Source organism: Temnothorax longispinosus, chromosome 3, assembly GCF_030848805.1.
Source record: "Temnothorax longispinosus isolate EJ_2023e chromosome 3, Tlon_JGU_v1, whole genome shotgun sequence".
In the NCBI taxonomy this organism is placed as follows: domain Eukaryota; kingdom Metazoa; phylum Arthropoda; class Insecta; order Hymenoptera; family Formicidae; genus Temnothorax; species Temnothorax longispinosus.
Genome location: NC_092360.1, coordinates 8,459,841 through 8,487,506, shown reverse-complemented (window position 1 = coordinate 8,487,506; position 27,666 = coordinate 8,459,841). Strand labels below are relative to the sequence as shown.

The following is a 27,666-nucleotide window of genomic DNA, read 5'->3' as shown; positions in this document are numbered from 1 at the left end:
CGTTGCTTGTTGATCAACAATTTTTGTTGACCTCCGCGAGAGGTCTCTGTAGTTTCTCCTGTCGACCGTTCGCTCCGTTCGGCGCTCGGCGATGTTTAGGTCCGATCCGAGCATGTCTGACGAGTACTCCGAGCTCCGAGCCGTAACTAACGTCGTATAGTACTTTTCAGTTTTTATCTTGCAGTACGTATGTACGCTTTTTGTAATTCTTGAAGTTTTATATGCAGAACTTCTGCAAATTTGATAATTCTACAGTTTTTGGTCGATTTCCACTGAATCGTAAGGTATCATCAATGTATGTATTATATGTGTATATAATATAATTTTATATAGCTTTGCGAGAAATCCAAACCATTTTAATGAATAAAAATGTTCCGAATCGTTGTCGATGTAATGAATATTTACGAATTTTTAATATATTTACTAAAAGGTCAATGTATGAAAATTGATTGAAAAATTCCTCGAAATCTGTATATATATAGTCGTAAAATTGATTTAGTTTTCGGTTTATGAACGAAGTTTTATTAATGCCTCACACAGACACACACACACACACACACACAACGATATTCAGTCTATTTGCTCGATGCATCAGCGCATCGATGTGCTTTAATCGAGCGAATACATCCAGAGTTCGGTATTTCCATCTGATTATCGAAGCTCAGCTCGCTCTACGCGTTCTGCCAATCACTGGTAAACGGGAGTCTCTCTCACACAGATTCGAGGGGATTGTCTGAATGCTTGATCAGTATCTAATCTAGTACGGTAGTACGCCATGCGAGCACGTCTAAAATAATAACGTAATAAACGTAATAAAATTGTGATGAGGATTATTAAAAACTCATTATATTTATACTCTCTTATCGTCTCGAAATAACATGTCTTTTGACGATATAAATTATTTAAGTTTAACGTTAAAATCTGAAACTATTATAATATTAGTGATTTACACTATTATTTCAATTGATGTAATAATTTAATGAAATAGTTTTATCATAATTTTAAATTTTAAGCATTTATTTTGTGTAGTATCACAAAACAAACTTAAATGAAGTTGTACGATTTACAATCCGTATTTTGGATAAATCTTCCAAAATAATGAGATTATTTCGTATTTCGAATACAAGAATTAGACAATAAGAGTTACTACTTGCAAAATGATTTGTTTTCGATTGTTTTAACTAAGATCGTTATGCATGAAGGAAAGAATTTATAAACTGGCCTAACTTAAATATTTTCGACTGATTTTATTTACTTTGACCTTGTTACACTTCGACCTATTTGCTGAGAATAGTCTCAATTTTTAATCGAAGCGTGAGTTTATCGTTAATAAAGAGCTGTCCGGTCATCGGATAGCTCGATTGATTCACGATTGAACACCATTTGTTGTTTGCGTCACGTCAACCGCGTATTGGCTTTCTTATCGCGTTTTTTTTTTTCATTTGCAATTACATATGTGGCACTTTCCGAAATGACGGAAATACGTGGGCGTCGTACATAATAGAATTTTGCTCGGGGGTTTCCGGGCAATGTTTCTCGCGGTCAGCCTCATTTTAAGCGCATCTTATCGATGTAGGCGAAAGCTGGGTCAGCGAGGCAATTGCACATACAGCCAGCGGGGCGCGCGCTATCACGTGCGTGCACCGCGCCACATCGCGTTACCCATTCCTTATATCGTAATCTAAGGAGGTGGCTGGCCGCACGATCACGCCGCGCCGCACCGGGCGTAAGCTTGCTTGCATGCTTTCGTTTTACGGGAGCGGGCTGGGACGTATACGGTGGTACGTTGGGTAGCCTCGTGAATTTCTCACGACGGAAAATGCACAACGGCGTCGCGGTACTCGCGGTTAACGCCGAGCTTACGCCACCGACAACGGGAAACAACGGTCGCACGGGGACCGCTTTCACTTCATATACGTCCCTGTCGCCTTAAATTTTCCAACTTCACCGGATTAAAACTTTCCTTCCTCTCTCCCTTTTCTTCCCTCCGCGCGCGGGGGGGAGGGTCTGCCACACGGTAAACTGTCCCGTAAAAATAAAACTGCCCAGAAGCATATGGCGCGAACAGTGGCAAAGGGTAAAGATCGATCGATTTCCACGTTATGTTTTATTTAGAACACGAACGTCCCGAAAAATCGCTCGAAAATGGACCGACGATTTTTCATTTTTCTCGCTAAAAGATTGCCTTATGAAAAGAGAACGTAACACGATTGACTCGATATGTGTATAGAATGATAATATATATATCTTGCTTTCTTATATTCATGAAAGTGCTCTTCAATCGACACGTGTTTCATTTAGTTTTTTGGAGGGTGAGGATTTTCCAATCTGCGGGATATATATGCATACTTAACGCGTACGTATTTTAATATCGGGTTCTCTTGTAACGTAAATATCTGGTCATAGTTTAAAACCTACGAAAATTGCAATTGTGCAACTGTGTATTTTTATTTTTCCTCAGAAATCACGAGTTGCGATCGATAGATTTATGCCGCGAAGAACCGTCCGCGAGCGTGCTATATGAAAAGCGAAAATAATCAAAATTACGACTTTTACATCGGAATTAACCGTCATTGCGGCTATGGTAATTGCACATGCATTTACACACGAGTCGCGATGCAACGGCGCGTTTCTCAAGTGCAGTTCACACGGTGCTTTTTTGATGTCTGGTATATATATTAGCACGATGTAGTAGTTAAAATGTATGGTGTACTTGAGGATGTCACGCTAAACTAATTTGCCTTCCTCATCGCCAGCTATAAGCACGCTAGTAAAGTTAAAATATTCAAAGTTTATTAGCTGCTAGTACTGCATCGTGTGTCTGCTAATCCTCTCGCCAAAAGTGCTGCATAGAGCAGCCAGACATTTTCAATAGACAGGATAAATTTGAAAATTTATGCAGAGTTGTATGAATAAACCCGCGTAAAAAGAGATACTCGGAGAATACATTTATCCTAAAAATACACGAGGTAATTTGGCCTGAAAATACACGTGTTACGAATTATTAAAATTATTCTAAGAAATTATTGAATTCTCGCTCTAATGGCATTCTCAACTAGCCGAATTATATAACGAAATAAAAATACGAACACTTTGTAAACGTATAACGTGATGTTGGCGTTGGTATGTGCCTCGTTTTAAAATATTTTTATATTAGCAGGGTATACAGAGTGCGCTCTACTTCTCGCGTTATTCTTTTAACGACAGATTCTTTGGAGACAATTTTGCTTTACGAAAATTGTCGATGCACCGAAAACAAGCGAAAAATTACATTATTTAACTTTACATAAAATTTATTTTAATAAAATTCTGATTTGAAGTTTAGTCGAAGAAGATAATATAAGATACTAAAGTTGCGAGAGTGATCTCTCTTGACATTTCGCTGAGATGAGATCGACCAAATTGACCAAGGATCATATCGTTAAAAAAATGCGCGAGAATAAGTAAGACATCCTGTATGCAAAATAGCTTATTTTCAACGCGCTTTTAAACAAACAATAAAAAAAATGCGTCGTGTAAGTAAGTCACGTTTCACGCGTAGACGCGCGCGTGGCGTTCGTGCCGCGTATAGGCACCCCGCGTCAATTATTACGCCCGCGCGTTTCATGTATAGTGTTTCAGAAACCCGCTGCAGAATCTAGGAAGTGCTGCACGGGAAATGAGATTCTTGCGTGAACAATACTCGACCCCTGCACGCCTGTGTGTGTGTATATATGTATACGTATATGTGTGTACATGTGTATATTTTATATCACGAAGGGGGCACGAGAATTGGCATTCGGCAATTCGCGGAATCTCTGCTATCGTAACACCGCGCCGATTCCACGGCGCGCTTCCTTCATGTTCTCACGATTTTCGTATTTTCGAATGACCTTGCAGCGTTACGTTCTCTCCTTATGTCAATCTCGAGAATTATACAAAGCGAGCCGGAGGAAAGTAAAAGAAAAATTTATTACTGATCTTTCCGTCGCCCGTTAATTTAATTTCGATAAGTAGAATCAATATTTTTTTCTATGAAGGAAGGTAAATAATCTGCACGAAATCACCGCGCAAACTCTGCCTCTTTGATTTCTCTCAAATCTGAATTGAGTGAACGAATCAAAATAATTTTGACGCGCTTCACTCGATGTTCGCCCGGTGCGCGTTTCGAGATTCAAGTTACTAGGGCACGATAGTAGATCAATTATAAACAGCCGTGACCTCGGTTAGATCACTGACAGATTAATAGAGTCGCGTTCGCCCAATCAGGTTGAACGAATCACGATATCGACGCAATTACGTTAGTAATTTAAGAGTACTGGGCGAAAGGGGGAAGAGAGTTATTTCTTCGTTTTAACGGGCTTCTTCTTCTTTTTCTCCTCAGGTCGATACGGCCCCAGCTTCCGGCGCACCATGACGCCCCGCCACCAGGCTTGCATCTTGATTGTGCTACGCTGTACATGATCCTCGTGCTCCTTTTGTTTTCGGAGCGCCTCCTGCTCCGCAAGGTACGTGTCGATGAATTCCTGGTTATTGCGATACTGCAACAAACACCGTTCCGTATCCAGCTTCAACGCGAGTTTACCGACATATTTTACCGGACTCCGATGTCTTTCTCGGTAATAAGTGTGTCTTATACGAGATTCATTGGGGCTTTACGCGATCGTGTATCTTCATGAGCAATAAGGGAAGGTTCAATCTTGTTTGTTATATACGGACGTGTGATTAAAAAGTGGGGGCTAAATTCTGCTATAGAAGGTCGGGCATTTTATGTTCGGAATAAATTTTATTGCAGGACGTTAAATAGATTTAAAAATTGGACGTAATGTATGTATAATATCATTTAAATAATTTGATTTTTTGTCAATGATTAAAATTTGCGAAATTTTATGAGGAACTTATGATTTGAAGAGAAAGTTAATTCTTTAAAATTACTACAATAATTGTTCTATATTAATTTGATAATAATCTTAATCTGTCAGTATACTAATAGAAATTAATATACAACATCGACAGAATTCTAATATAACCGTGAAAGATAACTCAAAAATATAGAAAATATTTTCTGCGTGTTTGAACAGGGCATTTTTGTGTTATGAATTCTGGCCACATCTCTATATATGTAGATACCTAAGCTAAGGGAAATTAATCCGCAAACTTCCGGTCAATGGTTTAGTTCTCACTCAAATGTACATAAACCGGTCTCCGGAACATGTGAAAGGTTCTCAGGAGCTTGGAATTCGAGGAGATTTCGGCTATTAATAACGATCATCAAGACATTTCTGAGTCTCGGCGGACACGTACTTGACGCGAATTATCGATTACCCCAACGAAACTTCGGCGCGCCCTTTAAACTCACCCGGGCCAAGTTATCTGAGCTTGATTGCCAATAGGCGAAACGTGACGTAGTAAATCAGACAGTCACACAGAGAATGCGAAATAAGATAGTGATTGTGCTTGTTACGCCGGCTGGGATCCTCTTTATCCGGCAATTAAGATTCACAGTGGTGGTGGTCAGAGTAATCAGCGGCGGAATGCAAATTGAATTACTGCGCTCGCACCGTACCTACCGCGTGAATGAAATAAAAATATTTCTCGCACTGTCATGTCGCACAGTTCTCGAGTCATTATACCTCCGTTGTAAGTTCCTCCAAGTATCTTCGAGCATCTTCGATCTCATTGCGTACTTTGCGGATCTCCTCCTCGTACATTTTCTTCTCCCGATCGTATCTCTGCCGCCATTGCTCGATCCGATTCTCGACGAGCTGCAAATTCAAAGTAAATATTTTTGTTATCCTTACCAGGGCATCTTTGCCAACTCGTCTTAAATTTGACGAAATTGATTTCGCGCAAGTTGCTCGCGAGCATCCGGCAAAAGCGCCGAATTTGTGTTAACATATCCAGTGTAAAGAAAAAGTCATAAAAAGCTCCGATCTCAAAGTACATTTTTCAACAACCTTTTAAAGCTTTTTCGCTGAAGAACTTACGGGACCGCTTAAGCGTCTTCATTTTAATGCCGGACCCTTTTAAGTCTTAACTATTTAAGTACGAGCTGTCTACGAGACATTTTTGTTTGTTTTAAGCGAGAGAAGTTTAGGAAGGAGTTTGCGCTCACCGCTATACGCCGCGTCAGATAACGCGTCAATACATCATTCACGTGATTTTCGTTCCTCTCGCGCACGCAATGATCATTCAAAGTCTTTTTCAATTCGTCCAAATTCAACTCGTAACGCAGCACGTACTGCTCCCGACGTGCCGCTTCCCACACTCGGACATATTTCATCTCCGCGTCCTTAATTAGTTTCAGCCTCTCCTTCTCGTCCTAAACATTTTGCCAACAAGTTTCGTTTTCAACGTGGCTCTACTTACGCACACGACAAATAACGGTTAAACAGTAAAATTTGATGATTTATCGCCGTTACGCCGTACATACATTTGTAAACCTTCCGTAGCTTACGAAACATTTACCCGTGTTAAAGTGAGCTTCTTCGTTAAACGCTCCTCCTCCTTCTCGTGCGCTGTTTTCTTATCGGCAATCGCTTTTCGTAACTCTACCACGATCGTCCGCATCCTTTTATTTTCTTCTATTACAAGCTGCTCCTGTTCTTCCTGCGACGTGATTTTTTCGATCTCCTTGGTTAATACGTCGATGGTTCCGTGTTCGTTAATTTCTCGCTTCAAGTCTCGTATTATACCGCTAACATATAAACTGCAACGTATAAACGATATATTCCTTAATTTTTGCACATTTAGGAGGATATATATTTTTTAGCATGTTTAAAAAATCATATCTCTGGCAAGTACTGAGCAATTTATGAAGTCAAATAGAGCTAATTTAAAAGGGGATTGCTTTTAAACTTTAACCAAAAAATATATTGTTATTTTTTATAAATACTGATATTAAAATATAAAAAAATTATTGCTTAGTAAAATATGATTTTTATTGGACTATCATATTATAAAAGATTTAACGTAGTAAGCAATGTAATTTTCATGTTGTAATAATATCTTAAACACAATTCTGATACAAATTTCAATACTGATTCCAATACGAATTTATAATAATATTTTTATTATATAAAACTCACGAGTTTCCATTTCAATGGTAAAAAATGTAGCGGTTTGAGCTATTGATCAATACTGATGGATGTGATATAGATTGTAGGTCAAAAATGTTTAACCCTTATTACGTTCTTATCTCAACATGCATTTTGTTTTATAAATTAAATATAATCTTGACAATGAAAATATTTCTATGTAAACTTTTATTTAGATTTTGAAGATATTTATTTTTGCATTCATTATATTGGGTTCATCATTTTCAATTTTTATGTTTTGATCCTATTTTTATATTCTGCGATTACAAAAACTTTGAAAAATAATTTAATTTAATACATTTCTCTTCTAAAAATAATTGGATGTAAAAGAGTTAATATCGGAATGTGAACGGGAATGTTTATAATCGAGTTTTACTCATTAGATTTGCATATTGGCAAACAAGCCAATGCAAATTTCTCAGTCAATGTTGAAACTTTATTATATTTGTATTTCATGATTATTAAGTACGATTTATAAATTGAACCAAATGAAATTTTTTATTTGGCTCAATCAAAACCAATGGATGCAGATTTAAATATAAAAAATAGGTCCATATTTAAATAACAAATACGCGCAAAATTATGTTTAATTACAAAATAGCACGTAGAATAATTATTTGAAACGAACCACATAAAAAATAATCAAAAACGGCGACTGTTATTACCATAATATTTTAAATGCTTACACGATTTAAATCTGATACTATAATGTTGTAATACATGAATAAAAGAAGAAATTGCTTGTCACTCATAATTTTATTTCTTGAGAAAACAGGTGTTAATTTATTAATTACATAATTAATTTCGTTTTGAGGCTTCATTGTTATTGAATGGTCTATTGGATGAACCACCACTGCCACGAATATGTCAGTCTTTCAGACAGGCTTATGGACAAACTAAATACATTCCAACCTGTCTCGTCGAAGCTTTTCACGCGCAGCTTCCCTCCGTGAATCCGTCATACCCGCTGCGCCTCCGGTGAGCGTCTGTAGAATAGACGTTTCCGAAATCCTGCGGATAGATATATACAAAGACAGGCGCGTCATAATGTAGTCGCGTTTTATCGCGCTGTACCCCGCCCGACGTACTCAACATTGGAAAAAATATTAGTGGCGTCGTCTCTTGTCGCCGATTGTTGTCGCAAGGTATTTTGGTAAACTGCCAATGAGTCCGCACATTCCTCCAGGACCTCCAAGACAACTTCACGCTCCGCCGGCGAAAATCCTGCGGGACTTGTCACTCCAATCGACGCTTCCATCCTCTCTTTTTTTCTTCTTTAACGAAATCGAATCGGTCTTTCGTTCGCTGTGTGTCGTAAACGTAGCTGTTTTCGCTAACAAATTTATATACGCAATTTTATTCGAGAATGAAACTGTGAAACGCGGAAAATATTTCGAAATTGTTTCGACAGGAACCGCGCGAGAATAACAGAATCACATATATGTCTCACGATGTAGGGAATGTTTCACACGGCGAAGTAAGGTTCATGCATTTTTATGCATGCACTTGTACATACGTTTTACGTCCAACGTCGACAAATTCAATGTTAAATGTGTTCGCCTGATAGATATGTCGTGTCAGTCTACGTCTGTCTGATAAGCCAATTTATCACGCGTTCCTGCGTAGATCCAGCTCGACTTTAAGACGGTTCTCCGTTACTTCCTTAAATTCTAAGCAACATCAACGACACAGTCGGCATACCAACTATCTTTTCGGAGAAATAGGGTAGGTGCTCGGAACGATCGATTAACAAGAGACGATTTATGTATTTACTTTCTCGAACTGACTTATTTTTGCAAAAAATATATTATTGAAAATCAATAACGGAAGAGCGAAAGACAATAAAATAAATTAGCGAATGACCATTAACTTCACTAAATAGCCATTTTAATGCAATTTATGTAACATTTTTCTATTAATAGACGAAGCGAGTCACGTAATTCGTTATAAATTAATATTTCATCAATCAAAGTATTGCAAAAACTACTGATGGCAACCTAATGGTATGAAAAAGTGCATAATTTTTATGAAATATAGGTAATGTTTGAAAGAGTGGCGTTATTTTTCCGATTTTATAAGATTATCTTGAAATTTTTCATTAATACATGCCATATTACATAATTGTATAACGAAAATTAAGACGATAAAAATACACTTCTTAAAAGTAATCTTAAAATATCCTTTAAACATTTGTTTTATAAATCCGAGTAATTTACAATAATGATATATCGTCATTAAGAATTTTTCCGAATTTCTGAGATATTAACTTATAACTTTTTATATATATATCTATATATACATGTATACACAAAAAAAAGAACATATTTAATAATCATTCGATATACATAATGAACATTGAAAGAGTATATAAATACACAGACATTACCGTATATGTGCCAGACACACTCTTACAAATAAGCAGACATTTTTTCGCGGGCTAATTAACACATCGTCGGACCGGCATACATCGTTCCCGATACACTGTATTGCGAAGAAAGAAAAAGGAGAAAACCGTCCAAACTCAGTACTAGCTCCGCAAACCTTTCGAGCGAGTTAAACAGTTTGATCCATCGCCGCGGGCTGCCGTGGAAACGAACTCAGGGACCATGGACATTAAAGCGGTAGTAGGCATGAGAAGGAAAAAAAAAGAAAGACTGGAGGTTTCACCAAAAAAATCGTACAGTAGGAAATGAAAAGGAAGCATTTGCCGAGGGGAATTTTTTTTCCCTCTTATAATGTGAAAAGCCCAAAAGTCCGACTTGAGCGCGCTGCGGCATTTTTGAAATTAAATTCATCGAATCGCTGCGGGGAAAAATCGCGCGCGATTTCGTTAATATTCCCGGGAAACGGAAATCGCGAAAAATCCGAGAAGAGTTGCGACTTAATGCGCTCGTACGGGCGCGGGCGTCGGCGTCGCATCGTTCTGCGAACACACTCTCCGGAACGGCGATTCTACTTCTCGCACATTTCCGGGAAAGTTTTCGCGGAGAAAGAAACTTTTTGCGGAAAAGTTGGAGTCTTTAAAGGCGCGGACATACTCGTACATTTAGCACGAACGCGGACGGAGCCAAGTACATTTTGGCTTACATGAGGCCGAGGAAATGCATCGTGTAGTTTTGCCATAGAATGCTTGTCTGGAATTATCGATTTTAGGTATCGCGAAATCTCCCACTCGGCGTTTTATCTCTCAGCACGGCAAAAGACTTTTCACGTTGTTCTTTTGCGGTTAGTCGAATTTCCAATAACATTATAATTGAGAAATAATGCCACAAAGTACGTGTATAAATACATACATCGCAAAATAAAAGAGAAAAGCTTATAAATTTTGTCGAATACCTCATCGTGTGTAATGTTATATGCTGTGCAGAAAGAGGTTTAACAGACAATTGCTATTCAATACAATGCGTTTATGTTAGAACTCATTTGTTTTTGCGATAAAATTGACATATTGGAAAGAGGAAACTATGGAAATTCGATAAACATCGTTCTATCTGATCTGCTTTGGACGAGCAGACCTCGTGCTGTTGGAGTTGGTTCTCAATTATTCCGCGAAGCGAAGCAAACGAAAGTCGAAAACTGTTAAATTGATATCGACATAATTACTATCCGATTGCGTTAGGGTCCTGGTCCTGGGAAAAAATTCTGTGGGCGAAAAAGGGCGCGCCAGCACGTATCAGTTTGATTGGAAAAGTTTTCACATCGAGAGGGGACTTTTAATTGAATCTGCATTGTCTGGCAAGAGAGAGAGAGAAAGAGTTCTTCGTGTGGCCTCTCGAGTTCGTGCTCTCGTTTAACGTGAAGAATATCGGATCGTGAATTCGTAAAAACAAGATGACGATATCATCTGTTACAAAGAAATCTGACAAATTCTGGATTTGCGTATACATGGGTGTTTTACTGTGCTGGCTTTTCGATACTTATTCGATTAATCGCACGATTTGACAGGTTGCATGTCACCTTTCGATTAAACTTTGAAGTAAAAACGAATTTTTTCGAGAAAAAATTAGGTAAAGAATTTAAAAAACTGAATGCAAAAATTAGATGAAGAACGTCAAGATTGTTAAGCGTGTGAAATATTATGTATGATCTTATGCAAAAGTGGATTTACCTATCAAGTAATTGTTTCGGATTAAGTATCAAAAATTTCGAAAATCTAATGATGCTTACGGTATATGTATAATGCTTTTTTTTATTTTGTATCAATTTGATTTTATATTATTATGTCATCAATAACTATCAAGGAGTCATAAGAATCACATGTTTAATATTCATATTTTAGTAATATAATCGGTATATTTTCTAATTTCTTAAAGTCGATATTTTTGCCGTCAATTTTCGTTGTAGAATTACTAATTCACAATTTACGACACAAGATTTTTTATAAAGAAGTCTGATTTTGCCTTAAAAGATTAAAACAAACATGGATTTTCTCCTTCCTTTTAATTTTTCTCTTCAATTTTCTCAATTAGTTGCAAAAGTATTAATAAAAATCTCGTTTACAATAACATGAAAGATTTGATTCTCATAATAAGTTGGCACAAGTTTCTCGAAAAATAACTTTGAGTATAAACGTTAACTTCGACATTAAAATATATAGACTGAGAAATCAGATGTTACAAAGTTATAAATTCATAATCTTTGGAGAAGGAGAGAGAGAGAGAGAGAGAGAGAGAGAGAGAGAGAGAGAGGGAGGGAGAGAGAGAGAGGGAGAAGGGAATTTATTTTAACAATTTTTTTATTCTTTTTATTGTTTTCTTACTTGAATTGTTCTTTTAATTCTTTGACTGCTGATGACGAGAATTCTCATTATTTTGAACATTGCGTTTAATGCCGCGAAAATGGATTTTCTCGTCATGAAATATTTTATTATATTAGAGCCGCTAAGTGATTTTATCACTAAATTATAACTAGAGGCTTTTGGGTATGCTACACGATTTTCGAGTCTGATTTATACAATGTTGCTTTAGAAAAAGGATATGTTACCAGAAAAATAAAAACTTTCGAAGATTCTCGTCACAAGATATTTTGTTATATGAAGTTTTCTAATGAATTAATGACTGAAACACAAGGTACATTTAGGAGTTTTTGGATGTGCTAAACATAACGTTAAAGTCATATTTGAAAAAAATATATAAACAGTTTTATGACAAAAGCTGTCATAGAGGTTTATGACAAAAATTTTTTTTAATTTGACTTTGAATTGACTTGAAATTTGTCATCAGCATCATCAAAAACCTCTCTATGGCCGGTATTCATAGTCCGTTCTGATTTCACGACTATCTTAAGTAATGTCTTAAGAATGCTAACGGCTCTGTGATTGGTTCAAGACATCTTAAGATTGTACTTAAGATGGTCTTAAATGTAAGAACCGACTATGAATACCGTCCTTTATAAACTTTCATTAATTTTCGAGAATCTTTCGTTTTGGGTATTTTAGGACCACTCGAGGAAAATGGTGTGGCACTCAAAGGGTTAAATAATTAAGTTCTTTTACGTATATAAGAAATTTTTTTACTATTTTCCCTTGGAAAAAAACTACTGTAATTGCGAAAAAGTACACAAAACTATAGTAATACTGTAATATTTACTATAGTTTCATGTACTTTTTTCGCAACGGCAGTAGACTTTCTGTAGTTTTTTTTTCATAAGGATTATCTATCTTTCATCTCTTCCTTTTGTCTTATAGAAGAATCTTAAAAAAGTCACGAAAAGTGCATTATTAAGTAAAGAAGGGAAACTTTTAAATTAATCTCTAATTCAATTTATTTTAATTAAGTTTTAAACGGCGGAATAAATTTTCTTTCGGTCCGCCTGTTTTCTATGGGAATAATTTATACACTAAATGTCAGGTCATATTTCCGAGGAAGGTGCAGTCAGTTGCAAAAGACAGTATGTTAAAAAGGCTCGCGATAAATCTCCCATCAGAGATTGATTCCAAAATTTCTCGCAGCCCAGCAACGCGTCGGTCATATAAGGAATGTAGGAACGCGAAATGCAACGCGGTTGACGAAATTCAGAGTTTCACGAGATACCGTTCGCGGGCTGAAATGGGGTGGCTGTCCCTTATCTAAGGCAAGAGTAAACCGTCGCACCCTGTCGGCTGTTATCGCAGTCCGAAGTGGACCTAACCCGCGCGCAGGAAGACGTATGTGTACACATGCGGCGACCAGGAGGCCACCTCCGGCGCCGCGGCGCTTGCGTATTCGCGAGGCGGCGTCGGCGTCGCGACGGCGCGCTTCCGCCGCGCCCGATGCCGTGGCGTGGAGACGCGAGGGCGGTGTCGGTGGTGGTAGCAGCGCGAGAGGGTTGTTCTCGTCTACTCGCCGTGCGCTCCTCGCCGTCGTCGACGAGCGCGTCGCGGCGCTCGAGAGCGTTTTCTCCCTCGGGGATCACCCAGCCGCGGATCGCGATCGCGGGGACTCCTCGGCGACTCGTTCCGGAACGCGCTCCTCCTGGTGCGCGGATTCCTATACGCGGATCTCGAATCGCCGGATCTCGGAGCCGACGGGCGAGAGTCTAGAGAAAGAGAGAAGGACTGCGCTTCGTCCTCGTCGTGGCCGCTCCTCCAAGTCGCGGAAATGTCCTCCGGTCTCGCTCGCACGGCGGGCCGCGCAAGGTTATAAAATCCCACCCCGTTGTTACCCGCACCGTCACCGTCGGCGCCGTCGGCACCGTCGGCGTGGATGGTGCGCTGGTGGTCGTGCTAGTGCCGGTACTGGTGATCGTCCGCTCTCTCGTCTGCCAGTTGTCTAGTTGTTGTTATTGTCCGGCGCATCTCGCACCAAGGGTGAGTACATCAGAGACTTAACCCTTTCGCCGCGTTCGGTCGTCATCTCGCTCCTCGTTCCTCGCGCGGAGACGCGAAGGCGACGGGTGAGAGACGACGCGAGAAAAGTGCGCGCGGAACAAGCTTTGACGACTGAACTTGTGTAATGTCGATTCGTGCCCTACCGAGGGTTGTTATGGGTAACCTAGTTGGCACTTTTCGCAACCCCTCGTGTTTATGTCGATCCCTCTTCTCTCTTCCTCTTTCTCCCTCTCTCAGTCTCGTCCTCGCTCTCATCCCCGTCTCACTTTCTCTCTTTATCCCTCCACGACCGTCTCGCTCTTTCTTTTTCTCGAGCGGGGGTGGTAAACATGCCGTCCTGCAGAGACGTTCGATGGGAACGACGCCGAGAATCCCGCCTGCGGGAAATAATCTCGGTAAATCGAATTGTACTCGCAGCGGGCTCTACTTCATCATCGTAACAAAAATTATCAGTGGATATTGATGCTGATATGATCTTGATGAATCCAGATCGCGCGAGGTCGTAAATGCACCAAGACGAATCGCGATAATCAAAATATACGATTAACGTAGCCGACAGGATAAATTCGATATATCATAATTTATTTCATAAAATCGCTTTCTAATGGTTCCAACCAGTCCGGCAAATAAGTCATTGTCATTACAAACAGTTCTATGAGTAGGGTACTAAATTCGTCATTGAGATGGTATTTCGGTGGCGCATTGGTCGCCGTTATGCAAACACTAGAGTTAACCCAGAAACCCTTCAGAAACCAGATACGTAAGTGAATCGGCAACGTGAAACACTAATTTAATTAAAATCACTAGTTGCGGAGTTAAGTCATACAATTGCATAACGCTGTTCAATTATCACGATTAATCTTACGTTTCTCGGTCTCTTTGTATCTGAGCGTCGAAAATCGGATTTACCGAATACACCGTTAATTTCACTGGCAGCTTACTAATATCATTAATCGATTTATTATTATTATTTTGTGATTTGTTATTAATCTATTTATTATTATGATTCGTTATTAATTGATTTACTATTATTATTATTGAGCCAGGTGCGTTGTAGCACTAAATTCGGTCGCTTTCGATTCGTTTCGTACGCTCGACTGAAAAAATAATTATTTTAACTTAATGCAATGTATTATGTGGCAAATATTTTTTGTATTTACGACAATTAATTGTACTATAGAATAATGATGGTGCAATTAACTGTGTCTCGCTGCTTCCTTTCTGCCTCAGCTTTATTATTTTTTTCTGATTCGTGTATAATCTATATATCGCAACTGCGCCAAATTGAGCTGCAAAAAGAGCGTTTTATTTTATTTTTTTCTAATTTTTTTACTTTTATAATTATTTGCTAAAGTAAAATATGATTTTCGTGTTTTTTAACGAGGCTTTAGTTTATCGCCAAATGTGAAATATACTCTCTCTCTCTTTCTCTCTCTCTCCTCCCTCTCCCTCCTTCTCACCTTCTCTCTTTTTCTTGAGAAGAATTACTGGCTTATCTGAATCCGAGACTCGATTAACAAATCATCATTTTAATCGAATTTTCTTGCGGGACGTGTTTTTAAAAGCACTCGACTTCTCTCATTTTGCTTGTCGCGCGAACACTCGTGCAATCGCTTTTTCCCGCTTCCAATTAACGTCCTGCACGCGGCCAAGTGCCTAGTTTACATATGCGCCTGGAATAGGCATTTTTGGTATATTAGAGCGCTCCCCTTTTGTGCTTAATCTCGGACAAGAAAACGACAAATAGAATAAAAAGTAAATAATATTTAGTATTAAATGTTAGGCAAAAATTTTTTATTACAAAAATTAAAAATTGAATTGTAAATTTTTTCTCATGCATATAGGATGTATGAAAAATTTAAAATTTAACTTTTTTTAGAAATTATTCTTTATATAATATTTGTTTGAAAATCCCCCTCTTTTCCGATTCTAACGAGATTTGAATATGTATGTGTGTGTTTTAGTACATATTAAAATAAACGGCAGATATTTTTCAATAGGTAGTGTTGTTCATGTATAGGTGAGGGAGATGAAATACCTCCTTGAAAAAAATCGATTTTTATGTTTCCAAGTATATACCATTAGGACAGATATGATAAGAGATACGAAAGAATATATTCAATAAAAATTTTATGGTTTTCATGACATTTTATGAAGGTACATTTACAAATTTTTCGAAAAAAATATATACATAAAATACTTCCACCACATATACTTATTATTGCTCTAGATAATTTAAAATTTTTTACAATCGAATCTGTCTTTAACTAAGTTTTAATTGTCATAAAAAATTTTAAATTCAAAAATTGTAATTGTTGATGGTGAAAGATTAAAAAAAATGTGAATACATTTTTCTAAATTGCCTTTGAAACTATTCCTGTTTAAAACATTTTTTATATCTTACTGTTTTAACGTATACGTATAGGTATATACTCAGAAACATAAAGTTGGTTTTTTTAAGGGACAGTTTCATGAGTAATAAGAGCATATTATTAAAAAACTACATATATATTTTTTATTCATATTATACATGTGGATAAAAAGTGAAGAAAACAGTTGCGTGTGTGGCCTCCTTGTAAAATATACTATTATAAATTATGCTATTTAAAAATAAACTTAGTTATATTGTATTCGAAAAGTCCATTTTGATACGTTGCGTCTAAGGACAATAGTCACGAATGCCATGTAAATTCGCGACAACGCTTAGCGACCGGCTAATTTGCTGTGTTAAATCGGCCTGACAATGTGACAGTGATAATTTGCCTCACGATCGTAGTCGCGGGAATTCCGGATTACGATTTGCGGCACACGTGAGCGGTGAACCAATCCCACGCGCTCGGCTATTATTTACCTGGCGGTAAAAGTAAGCGCGAGCGAGCGGCTAAGAAGTTTAGGACACACATTTCATCATTTTCGCATGAAATCCGTTTTAATCCTCATAAAATTTTAACGATACTTGTGCACGTAAGTCGTGATTGAATCTTCTATAAAATTCCAGTCCGAATACACAGTTGTAAAACTACGAATTTTTACGATGATATAGCTAAAATTTATATGTGTAAGCAAGTACATATAGCAGACGTGTATAAACAAATAAATTGATACATCACGGCTGACTGAAGGATGCATTCTATTTTTTATACTTCTGATTCTTTCGTTATTCCGCAAAAATATTAGCGCAACTCGGTTTTTTTTTTATACTTTTATTTTGCCTCGATTTATATTTGATATCTCATGTTAACGATGTTAACGCGTCTAAAAATTAGTGATTAAATAGAAACAGTTTCTATGATACTTGTTCTTTTCTTTTGGCATTAACAAAATCAAATCGTTTAGAGAAAAATCTTGCTTGACGTACATTATCGTCGAGCGTACAAGTATTACATATTACATACATATATGCTCGTGTTCAACGTCGTTCCTTGAGGATTTCATTTGCGCGAAACGTTGGCCATAAAGCGCTTCACCTTGGTCTCAGAATTAGTAAGAGCGTTTTCAGGAAAGTGTGCTGTAAACGTATTGCCCGAGTGAAATGATTAAAACTTTCATCGCTGACTCTCTTATCAGCGTTGCTCCGTACGTATTTTAATAAGGCAGCATACGCGATTTAAATGCGAAATCGCATACCGTTGACTAGAGTGGAGAACTAAAATAAAGAAACTTGGATGCTCTCTAAAATCTGTTCGCGAAAACTTTTTCTTCGGATTTCGAAAATTACGGATTTAGTATTCGTTTTAAATTAATTTTGATTTTCCATTTTATACAGCCATTGTAATCAAGATCCTGAGATTCGCGTAATTAAATCCATCCACATAAAGATTTTTCACTGTTGGATACGATCCGATCTTTTGCCGTGAATTTTTTGCCGTTATTTATTTTTATATTTTTTATTTAATTATTTTCTTCGCTTTAAAAGAGGCCAAAGGGCTTCGAGCAAAGTGTTGTTTTACGCTCTTATTAGCTTGTCGAATAAAACGATGCTCCTTTAATGTCGCTCGAGGTATATTGTTAATTGCTTCACTCTACGGTTTCTCCGCTTTGAATAAATTTTTCCTTCCGGCGAAAAAGTGTTTTCGTCCGAGCCAACGTACTTCTTTCCCTCTTTCTTCTATTTTCTTTTTGGCGTAAATAGTCAGGGCGTGTACACAATATTATCCGACGAACTTCCAAAGAATGTCATGCAATTTCAGGAACACAAAGACCGGTGAGAAAATATCATTGAAGTTCCTGTTTTTCCGTATGCCCCGTATGGGGCATCGAGAAAATTTTATCGAGCGAGGCAAAAAGATATTCGTTTAGAACATAATAGGTTGAAATGTTGACTCGACATTCTGCAGCTTTTATATCTTTATTTCGTATCGTGGAGATTTGATTTCCTTTCGATGACTTTTGAATCTTCCGACAGGACAGACTATCGTGTGTGTTCTTTATGCCCCTTAACTAGTAGAAAAGTCGAGTTCGTGCTCGGCAAGACACCGGCGCGGGCGACTGATATAAGAACATTAAATGTACAGTTGGGCTTCCTCGATAAAAACCAATAGCCCAAGCAAGAATTTTCATATGTTGCTTATCGACGCAACCTTCGAAAGTGACAATGGCCCCCCCCCCCCTGACGAAGAGCAAAATGTCGTCGCTAGGGGCGACAGCCTGCTCTGTTATCCGATAATAATACTCATTAAAGAGCTTCTCGGTTTCATCGAAAGTCGATCAGTACCCATGAAAAATTCACAGTAGCCTGATTCGCGAGTTTCAGATATCGAGTTTCTTAAATGATCATCAGAGGAGTGAAAATGATACTGAAATTTTATAAATATTCGTAAATATCTATAAATTTGACTTTTAACGTATATGTGAAGTCAATTAATAACGTGTTAAAATAATTAAGCCCGCGGCGCTTGTAATATGCGCTTGCGAAATTGCAGAAGAAACCATCAGTGATCACCGTTTTAAAAATGTTTCATTCCGCATAAAATGTGATATGATTGTCGGACTCACATAATTTCGTTTTTAAATAACTTTTTGTCACGTACAATCGCTCGTAAACGATAAACAGCGACATAAACGCAGGCCAGTAGATTGCAATAACTCCGTCGTGTAATGGCGGAGTAACAATCTTCGCAATTGAATTACGTTGACGGGAATTAAGCGAGCGCAAAGTAAAGTACAATTAACAAACACGCCCTACCTACAACCGCATAATACGCCGCTGTTAAAACACTTCGTAAACGATGCGTCCTGTTTTCCAGTGCAAAATGCAAGGTACGGTTACATGCGCATAATGATTTTCTTTATGGAATGTAGATTTAAAAGCATAAAATTTTAAGCAAAACAATTGTTGATGCGAAGAGATCCACATTAGTGGATAAATATAGAATAAATATTTATTGTAAAAAAAACATCTTTTATTATTTTTTCTTATACTAAAATGTCATATAATAAGAATCTAAACGGAATATAGTATATCAAAACGTAAAACTTTTATTTCTGTTGAACTAACTAATAAATAATCCATGAATGACCATTCAAATAATTTAACCAAATTCTTGTTAAATAACAATTAATCTCAAATTGTCCATTTTTGATAGTATCTCTATAAAGTTGGAATCTCCATTAATCCTCGGGTCACCTCGATTACCCAAAACGAAAGAAGTACATTAAAATTACTGTAATGAGCTTCATTTTTTTTAACACTGGGATATAAAAATCACCCTAGGTGATTATTCCCGAGTTAAGCAAGTTTACACCTATTGTAAAATTAAGTGTTATTTATATGTTAACTTATTCTATTTTCGATTTTGTTACTCGAAGCGCGAAAATACGTTCAAAATTTTGGATTAATCCTTTTTTTACAAAAATTTAATTGAACATTATCTCATTTTATAACTATTCTAATCTTCGGTATTAAATATCTTGTTAACATCAAGCTCCAAGTTAAAATTGTGTTAAAGTAGATCCCATTTGAATTGAAGTGAAAAATTAGCTTTGCTCTCTATTCATATTCCCCAAGTTTAATCTACGAAGAATTATCCATCTTTAGTCGGTTATAACTTAGAAAGTATCGGCGCTTTGATATCTTTACTGAAGAAAGATTGACTTTAAATTACTCAAAAAGTTTACCTTTGAAGTATCCTTACAGTATCTTACAGTACGATGCACATCTTGCATATTTAATAATGTCATTTTCAGTATAAAATATCATCTAGTACCCGTTAGTAATCCTGACAGTGCATTATGTAAATGTGGCATGATAAAATAGAATACCAGTGACCTGTAAGGGAATTCAGTACGTGATTGTGAGATAAGCGCCTCTTTTGTTACACGTTCCGATACGTTTAGAATTTGAATGGTGTGTGGAAGCTGGTCAAGTATCTTGTATCTTCGGGTGCATTAGCGAGCTGCCTGAAAGGTCGCAATAAATTATGTGATAACCGGCCGCACTCTTCCTTTCGTGCGCGCCCACTTGCCCTTCTCTTCCTTTTCTGCCTGCCCATCTCCTTCCATTTTCCACGTTCCCGTTTCACATCGCTGCTATGTTCCGTTCTCGTTATACGACGGCATAGTTTAAAGGGCGAATTTCCGTTTTGTTATTATTTGAACAGGTCTAAACGGGGGAAATCGATAAATTCCCCCGTTTGGCATCTTCCCGCGCCGCGCCGGAGTCTCGTAGCATTAACCGGAGATTAACATTACCGCTATTTACACGGATAACTCTCTAACGCGGAGAATGAACGGTAAACTGGAGATGACGACGTCGGGTCGGTGAGAAGTTCACTGAAGAAATTTATCATAATATACCGGAGCAATTTGAAACTTCCAGAGAATTTTATGGCTTACAAGATAATAATGTTAATTTTATTTTTATCGCTTGGAAAGAATATAAAAAATTCAAATATTAATTTAGATTAACTTTACGAAACGTTGATAAGAAATTAAGTAACTGACAAATTTTGATAATATCTGTGCTATAAATAAGCGATTGGCTTGACGTTATGTTGAGATATCGTTTTATCTTTCAAATCTATTTGAAAGAAAGAGTGTCCTAGTTTTATCAAAGTGGTCGGAGGACAGTTTGAGAGAGTGTGCGTAAATGCGGCAAGCACAGGATTATACACGTTTTGCCGCGACAAGACGATAACGACGCTTAATTGCATAAAGCAATATAGAAGGATAATAAAAGTGTCTTTAGAAGGAGAGGGAGAGGAAGAGAGGAGTACTTGTCGTTGGACGCTTTCTCTAACCGCTTGCCACTCAACGCAATTTTCTTGTCAGCAAATTCCCCCTTACCTCTCGTTAAATGAGAGCAGCGTCTCCAACAGCTCGAAGTTTTCCTCGGTTATTTAGATGCCAATTACAATAATCGGCGAATATTTCCTTTCCCAAGGCGTTGCCAGATGTCGCAATTCTCATCATCAATATCCGAGATGGAACTCGCTCTTTTGAATTTACACCGCCTCTGTAAAAATTGTCCGATAACCCTGTAAGATTTTCTCTTTATTTTTTCACTATGATTTATTTTTTAAATACGTATTTTTTTAGCGAATAGAATATGCGTTGTATACATCGAGTAAAATTGTATACATCCATATAAATTGATGCGGAATTTAATAAAAAATATAACGTAACGAATTATTGGAATAATTTTTTTTCGTGCAGTTGTAAAATTAATGATAAAAACTAAAATTGTTTAGTACACGTTGTATTTAAAACACCATATACCTAAATGCCGGATTAACAATTTTTATTCTAGTTATTTTGAGAAAAAAATTTCCGTCTAATTGCCAAGTCAGGTAATACATGCGGTATTTCTAGTGTCGTTTTCCGAAGAGAATACTCTATAGATTTCGACGAAAATTTCAGTTTGTACAATTCAGTTCCGGTCGATGCGGAGCCTGAAGTTTTCAGGGAGCTCTCAGTACTCAGATGTTTGAAGGACTCAAGAGAGGAGAAACCAGGACTCGAAGCTTTCGAAGAAAAGTACGGTAGACGTTCTTTTGTCCTTCTCATGTCAAGTTTCGTTTACCGTTTATCTGTCGCAACTGTTTTAGCAAAGCGACCGCTATAAAGACGAAAGCAAGGTTTTAGGCGAGAGAACAATTTTCTTACTCGAAACTTTGCCTTGAAAAATTTAATACTCTGTTTTACAGATCAGTATGAATACAAAGAAATATCAGTCATGACATTGCAAATCCAAGTGCAGTTATTTGTACACGGATAAATGTGTAAAAATGACACATTTGATTGAATCACTTTTTACACACTTCTTGCGTGATGTTAAATTAAACGTCATTTAACATGTTTAGTCGTATTAAATTAAAAGTTAATATGTTCAATTGTATTAAATGATTTGATTTAAAACGGCAAGAAATATGTAAGAAGAACTTCAGCTAAAGATAACACATTTGGGTTCGCAATGGATGAACGAAAGAAATATTAGCCGTAGATAAAATCTTGCAAATTCAGGAAATTTACGAGACAACGAAAACGAACGGCCTGGATGTTTTTATTTGTTAATAATTCTCTCATCGTATTATTATATTATCTTATTATCATTTTATTACTATACTATCTCATTTAATGACAAATTGCGTTATCCCATGATTATGTATACAAAAATAAGTGCAGATGCAACGGGATTGCGCGTATATTCTCTACCACGGAGAATTTAATATTAATAATTCTGGAGCTTCCATTTTCACCGTAACATCCGACACAAAGGACCGTAATAATTCCATTATTACGGTTGTCCAAATCAAATAACATAGAGCATGGTCGACTGTAAAATTGCGACATTAGGATAGCGATTGGACCGTTCTCAATTACCTATCGATCTCTCCATTATTAACGGGACTCTAAAAGTATATCAATGATGAATACGCGGACGAAATTTGTCGCGCACGTCGATATAATTTGAAATTTATTAGTGCCCAACGAGGAGCAGTCGGCGGAGGATATTTAATATTTATTAGATCGCGGCTGCGAACTCCATTCTCGCGACTCCTTTATAAATCGACCAGGTCAAAGGAACACCGGAGATTCTTTACGGTTCGTTTTAGCTCTTCAATAACGGGCCGTGGCGGGATACGTGACGAGAGATTTTCCAGTGAGTTTTATGTCAGTGACCATCGGTTCCACGGCGGCACGTGGACATATCCGTATAAACCTATTCGAATCGTTCTATATCACTTATATCAGTCATCGTGACAGCGACACGATTTAATGACATTTAACCTCTCCGACATATTGTTCAGCACAGAGAAAATATTGCAGGATAAATTGCATGAAAAATATATTTACAACATTTTGTTGTGAAGCAAGAGTATAACAATATTATAATATTTACTACTAGGAAAATTAACAATCTTTATACATATTATATATTTTTTTTTACTATTATATTAAATAATTGAAATTACTGTATATAAAAAGTTATATTTTAATCTGTAGTATGAAAACTGACAATTTTTTATTATTTCAAAAAAGTTATTGTACTAATATTGCAATTTTTACTAGAAACATAGTGAAATATATAATTTGTATATAGTCAACTGTCCTCAGGTTATGAAATTTCTTCGATGAAATTTATTTGTTCTAAATTGTTATAGATTATATAATCGAAAAATTACAATCACATATTTTTTTATAAAATATAGAACATACGCAACATCTTTGAATAAAAATATTGTAATTTCCATTATAATATCAGTATTCCAGGGTAACAAAGACGTTATATGTACATTGTATAATCTTTACCACAATATTTTCTCCGTATGCTGACATATATATAGTGCAAGAGTGCGTTGTAAAAGATTTGTTATTGCAGCTTACTTTTTAATTGTTTTTTATAGTTGACGATATATTCTCCTCTTTTCTTTGTTATACGTAATTTCTCTTTTTCATAAAACAGTATGGAATTTTTTTCTCTTTAGAAAGTTGACATAATGCTGCTTGAAAGCTTAAGATAAACACCCTATACTTATCTCTTATTCTTTGTACACTTTACCCTTATATCTCGTCTTGGCGTATCTGCGTACAAATCTACGCATCTGTGAGAAACGCTCATGCTTGTTGCTCCATCGTAGAACATATTTTTTGGTAATGACATAAGGGCAAATGAAAAATATCGATCTTACGTGTTTACTTGGCTTATATGCTGAATACATTACCTGAGCATAAAATATTAATTTATATGAATGCAATAATGAAAAATTAACATTATGAAATTACAGCTAACATTCGACGTAGGTAACACTCGTTACATAAAATATTGAGTCACATTATTAGATATTTAGTGAGAGTTCTAATCGTGTAATAAGACTGTCGACGAGAAAGAGAAGTGAATAGAGGGAATATCTAATCAATTAAATCTCATAGACATTCCGTATTCTCTCTATTCAGATCTCTTTCTCGTCGACACAATTTATCGCGCGATTAGAACTGTCACTAAATGCTTGATGCGACTCAATATTTTATGTAACAAGTGTTATGTCGAATGTTAGCTGCAATTTCGTAATGTTAATTTTTCATTACTGCATTCATATAAATTTATATTTTGATTTAATTAAGCGTTTAACGTTAATATTCGAAAATCTTTTCCACTTTTTTACTAGAAAAATTTTCTTCGACCTAATCGAAATTTAAAAAAATAATATAAAGCATGAAGCATGTAATATATATCTTAAAAATCTTCATATTGTGATATCTCTCTAGATATTATGCATATACATAGATACGTATAATTTCCTCTATGTAATTTCCATAGAAACAACCTCTTGTAATACAACTTTTTCCATTTATTTTTTAACTTATGCGCGAAATTTCAGCTCGTGTTCATGAAAATACTTCATTAACATTAAAATTAAAATTTTATATAATAATAATTTATTGTTGTGAAATCTTGAAAAATAGAAACTTCGCAAAACTAATACATATTATAGTCCTTTACACGATTCGAACCAACTTTTACTGTTGGTAGCGTTTAACAACGCAAAAAATGTGAAGAACGCATTGAGGTAACGAGTAACGAGCGGTGAAGGAAAAGTTTAATAACCGTTCTTAGGTGACAACGCGGGCGCAGCAAGAATAATTGACGCAAAACCGCTTCAGCAATGGTCTTAGCGGCCGTCGTGTTATGATTTATGCTTCATCGAGAACACGCTGGCCACTGTGTTGCTCGTGCAGTATTACTGTCGTAGTTTTACCGGCCATTAGTCCCATGTATGATGCATCCCTTTACGGTCTACCACTTTATTAACACTTCGGCCATCGCATCAAAGGTGTATGTGAATGTATTTGTATTTTCTCGAGAGTTACACTAAACTTGTATATTATATAGGAGACAATCTCAGTTTACATTTATTTCGCATTTGTACTTATCACATACGTATACATTATTAATGTAAATTGAGGAAGTTTTCTCAACTTGAAGGAGCAAAAAAGTATACAACTTGTGCGAGAATAAAAAAAATCAAAAAAGTTTTTATAGCTATAAGAATTTAGTGCTCGTATTAAATTTAAACGACACTTTAAAATTTATTTTTTGCGTTTTCTGTAACTATAAGTTGCAACAAAAAATTGAATTTTTTATAATTCACTGGTATGGGAGATTCTGGTGTTTGTGATATCATGAGTTTTACATACGAGTTTGTTTTAATAAGTATTTTTTATGTTTATTATAACTGTACTTAAAAAAATGTTTAAAGTGTTATAGAAATTAAATGCTACAAAAACGCATTTATTTCTCACGTGTCAGATTTACAACGTCTAAGTTTTTACCAATGTCTAAAAATACTAGATAAAAAGATTTTTATTACGTATTTATTATCACCCTTGTCATTATTTTTTTTGTAAATATTCAAGCATGAAATGCTTTAAGAAGCAAAAACGAATTTTACAGAATTTTATAGTCCAATATCCAGTCGATGATTCCGAAAAGTCACATGATAAACATGATAAAAATAATTACTTAAATTCATTATTTATTCATATGTCATGTTTAGAATGATAAGAAAAACGAAATATTAAAATCGTGAGAAGCATATCTTTGAAAATATCAAATTGTTCCGCTAATTTCTTCTATAATAATAAGATGTATTAGAAATATAACAAAAAAGTATTTTATGTAAAACAATGTGTGGGAGTATAAAAATAAAAGAATAATATATAGACGATTTTTTTTTACAGGGAACCGTCCAATAGAGACTCTCTTCTCGCCCAGACGCCCTTAAAGGCAGCTGTCTAAGGTAAGTCTCTACGACACTTAATTCTTCTTTACACTGCTTAACTCATAAATCCGATTCCTCAATAACAACGAAAGCAGCAAGCTTTTACAGCCCTTGTTTGTGCAAGCAAGAAATTCTCTGCTTTTACATGCAAATCTTCTCAAGAAATTTATTAAGCTAAATGCTAATAAAATGTTTCTCTGCAAAATGAATAAAAAATGAATACACTATTCCGTTGAATTAAAATAATAAATAATAACGGTAATAATAAAATGAGTGACGCTAAGAAACGACAAAATAGAAATTATTTTTATACGTCAAGATAGAATTCACGACTTGCTTGAGGAGATCGCTAAATCCGGAGATCACGCGAATTAAATTAATTACAGTACGCAGCGAAGATAACGATATGCTAATTCGTACGTAAAGACGACGAGTTTCATGGCGTAAAGCCCCGTAATTGCGAGCGCGACGACAATACGTCGCGTAGTAACGAGCCGAGTTACACAGCAATAACCGGCGCCAACAGCGCCAATTAATTTATTATAACAATTCTACCTTTCAGTTAGTAAACAATACCGGCGACGGGAGGAATTATACGCCGTGAGACTGCTGTGTCATGTCTCGACGTGTGCGTTTGTATCCATGTCTGCCTGTTTTCGTATGAGTGCGGCGCGTAATAAGTCCGAAGTGCCGTAATTAATTCGTCATTGATTGAAATGTAAAATTCCAGCAAAACTAAAATCCTCCGTATAAATTCCCAACTTGTTTCAACGCTCAATGATTAATCAGCTCTTTGGGATTTGTTTTTGAAATTGCTTTTTTAGAGAATTTTTTAAGTGTATAAAATGTCCCATCAGACATCGATAGAAAGAGAAAGAGAGATATTTTATTTGTGAATTTTGTACTATATTTAATGTAGAAATTTTCTTAATAGAAGGGGAAAGAGGTGATTAATAATTCTAAAGTTATAGCGACTAAAACTGAAGAACTTAAATCAAATTCAAACAGATGGTAAAGTACCCCTTTGTTTAATTTAGAAATTGAGGATTGGAAACTCGGGACAAATGATGAGAGAAATTCTCAAGAAGACACTTTTGTAAAACAAAATTCAATTTCAAATCAAAGAATGTATAAATAAATAATATATTAGACCTGGAACATTTTATGTTCCGAAGGAGAGATGCGAGCGATTGTGAGTAATCTGCTTGGGCCTTGCCCTCATCGTAACCGATCGCGTTTCTTCGACATTCCAAGGAGCGTTAAACCAGAAACTGCGAGGGCGGAGTACGCGGCCGCTTGGAGAACTTCATGTTTAATGGCTCGTAAAATTGAATGTCGTGCACGTCGGGCAGGAATAATAATTGATAATAACTACGAAGTAACGAAGAAATAATGCGTCAGTCACTTGCCAGTTGTTATAGCTTGTCCTTCGCTGAGAATTCTCGCGAATCTAGTAAGATTGAAGACATCAATACTAAAATATTTCATCAGAATCGAATAAAACGTTCGCCTAAATATTTCAGTAATTTTCTATTATTTGTTATTAAAATCACTGACAACA

General features: G+C 36.3%; 2 protein-coding genes across 6 annotated transcripts in view; one reads left to right on the top strand and one right to left on the bottom strand.

The window, feature by feature from the left end:
- Nucleotides 1–1,064: 1,064 nt before the first annotated feature.
- LOC139810437 (dynein regulatory complex protein 9) lies at nt 1,065–11,269 on the bottom strand. Of its 2 annotated transcripts, none has more exons than XM_071773990.1 (7): nt 9,463–11,269; nt 8,165–8,409; nt 7,989–8,087; nt 6,448–6,688; nt 6,095–6,301; nt 5,613–5,744; nt 1,065–4,520 (listed from the first exon to the last, which is right to left on the bottom strand). In XM_071773990.1, the coding sequence occupies exons 2-7, from the start codon at nt 8,332–8,334 to the stop codon at nt 4,320–4,322; spliced, it is 1,050 nt and encodes a 349-aa protein (XP_071630091.1). In that variant the 5' UTR covers nt 8,335–8,409; nt 9,463–11,269; the 3' UTR covers nt 1,065–4,319. The 2 variants fall into 2 exon arrangements, with proteins under 2 accessions (XP_071630091.1, XP_071630090.1); XM_071773989.1 differs by lacking the exon at nt 9,463–11,269 and adding an exon at nt 8,593–9,446.
- Nachra3 (nicotinic acetylcholine receptor alpha3 subunit) overlaps nt 4,364–27,666 on the top strand; it is an 81,010-nt gene continuing 57,707 nt past the window's right edge. The window contains exons 1-2 of one of the 4 annotated variants that reach the window (XM_071773982.1): nt 4,364–4,487; nt 26,065–26,123. The gene's annotated coding sequence lies outside the window, so the exon portion shown is untranslated. Of the gene's footprint in view, nt 4,488–13,317; nt 13,864–21,836; nt 21,859–26,064; nt 26,124–27,666 lie in introns of those variants that run through there. The other 3 variants (XM_071773987.1, XM_071773981.1, XM_071773985.1) reach the window with 3 other exon arrangements.

What these genes read in the sequence shown, in the direction of transcription:
- LOC139810437 (XM_071773990.1), bottom strand. Translation starts at nt 8,334, where the DNA reads ATGGAAGCGTCGATTGGAGTGACAAGTCCCGCAGGATTTTCGCCGGCG. An exon ending in ATCTGACGCGGCGTATAGCG is followed by an intron (nt 5,745 to 6,094) that starts GTGAGCGCAAAC and finishes TTGAATTTGCAG; the next exon opens with CTCGTCGAGAATCGGATCGA. An exon ending in TGGAGGAACTTACAACGGAG is followed by an intron (nt 4,521 to 5,612) that starts GTATAATGACTC and finishes TGTTTGTTGCAG; the next exon opens with TATCGCAATAACCAGGAATT.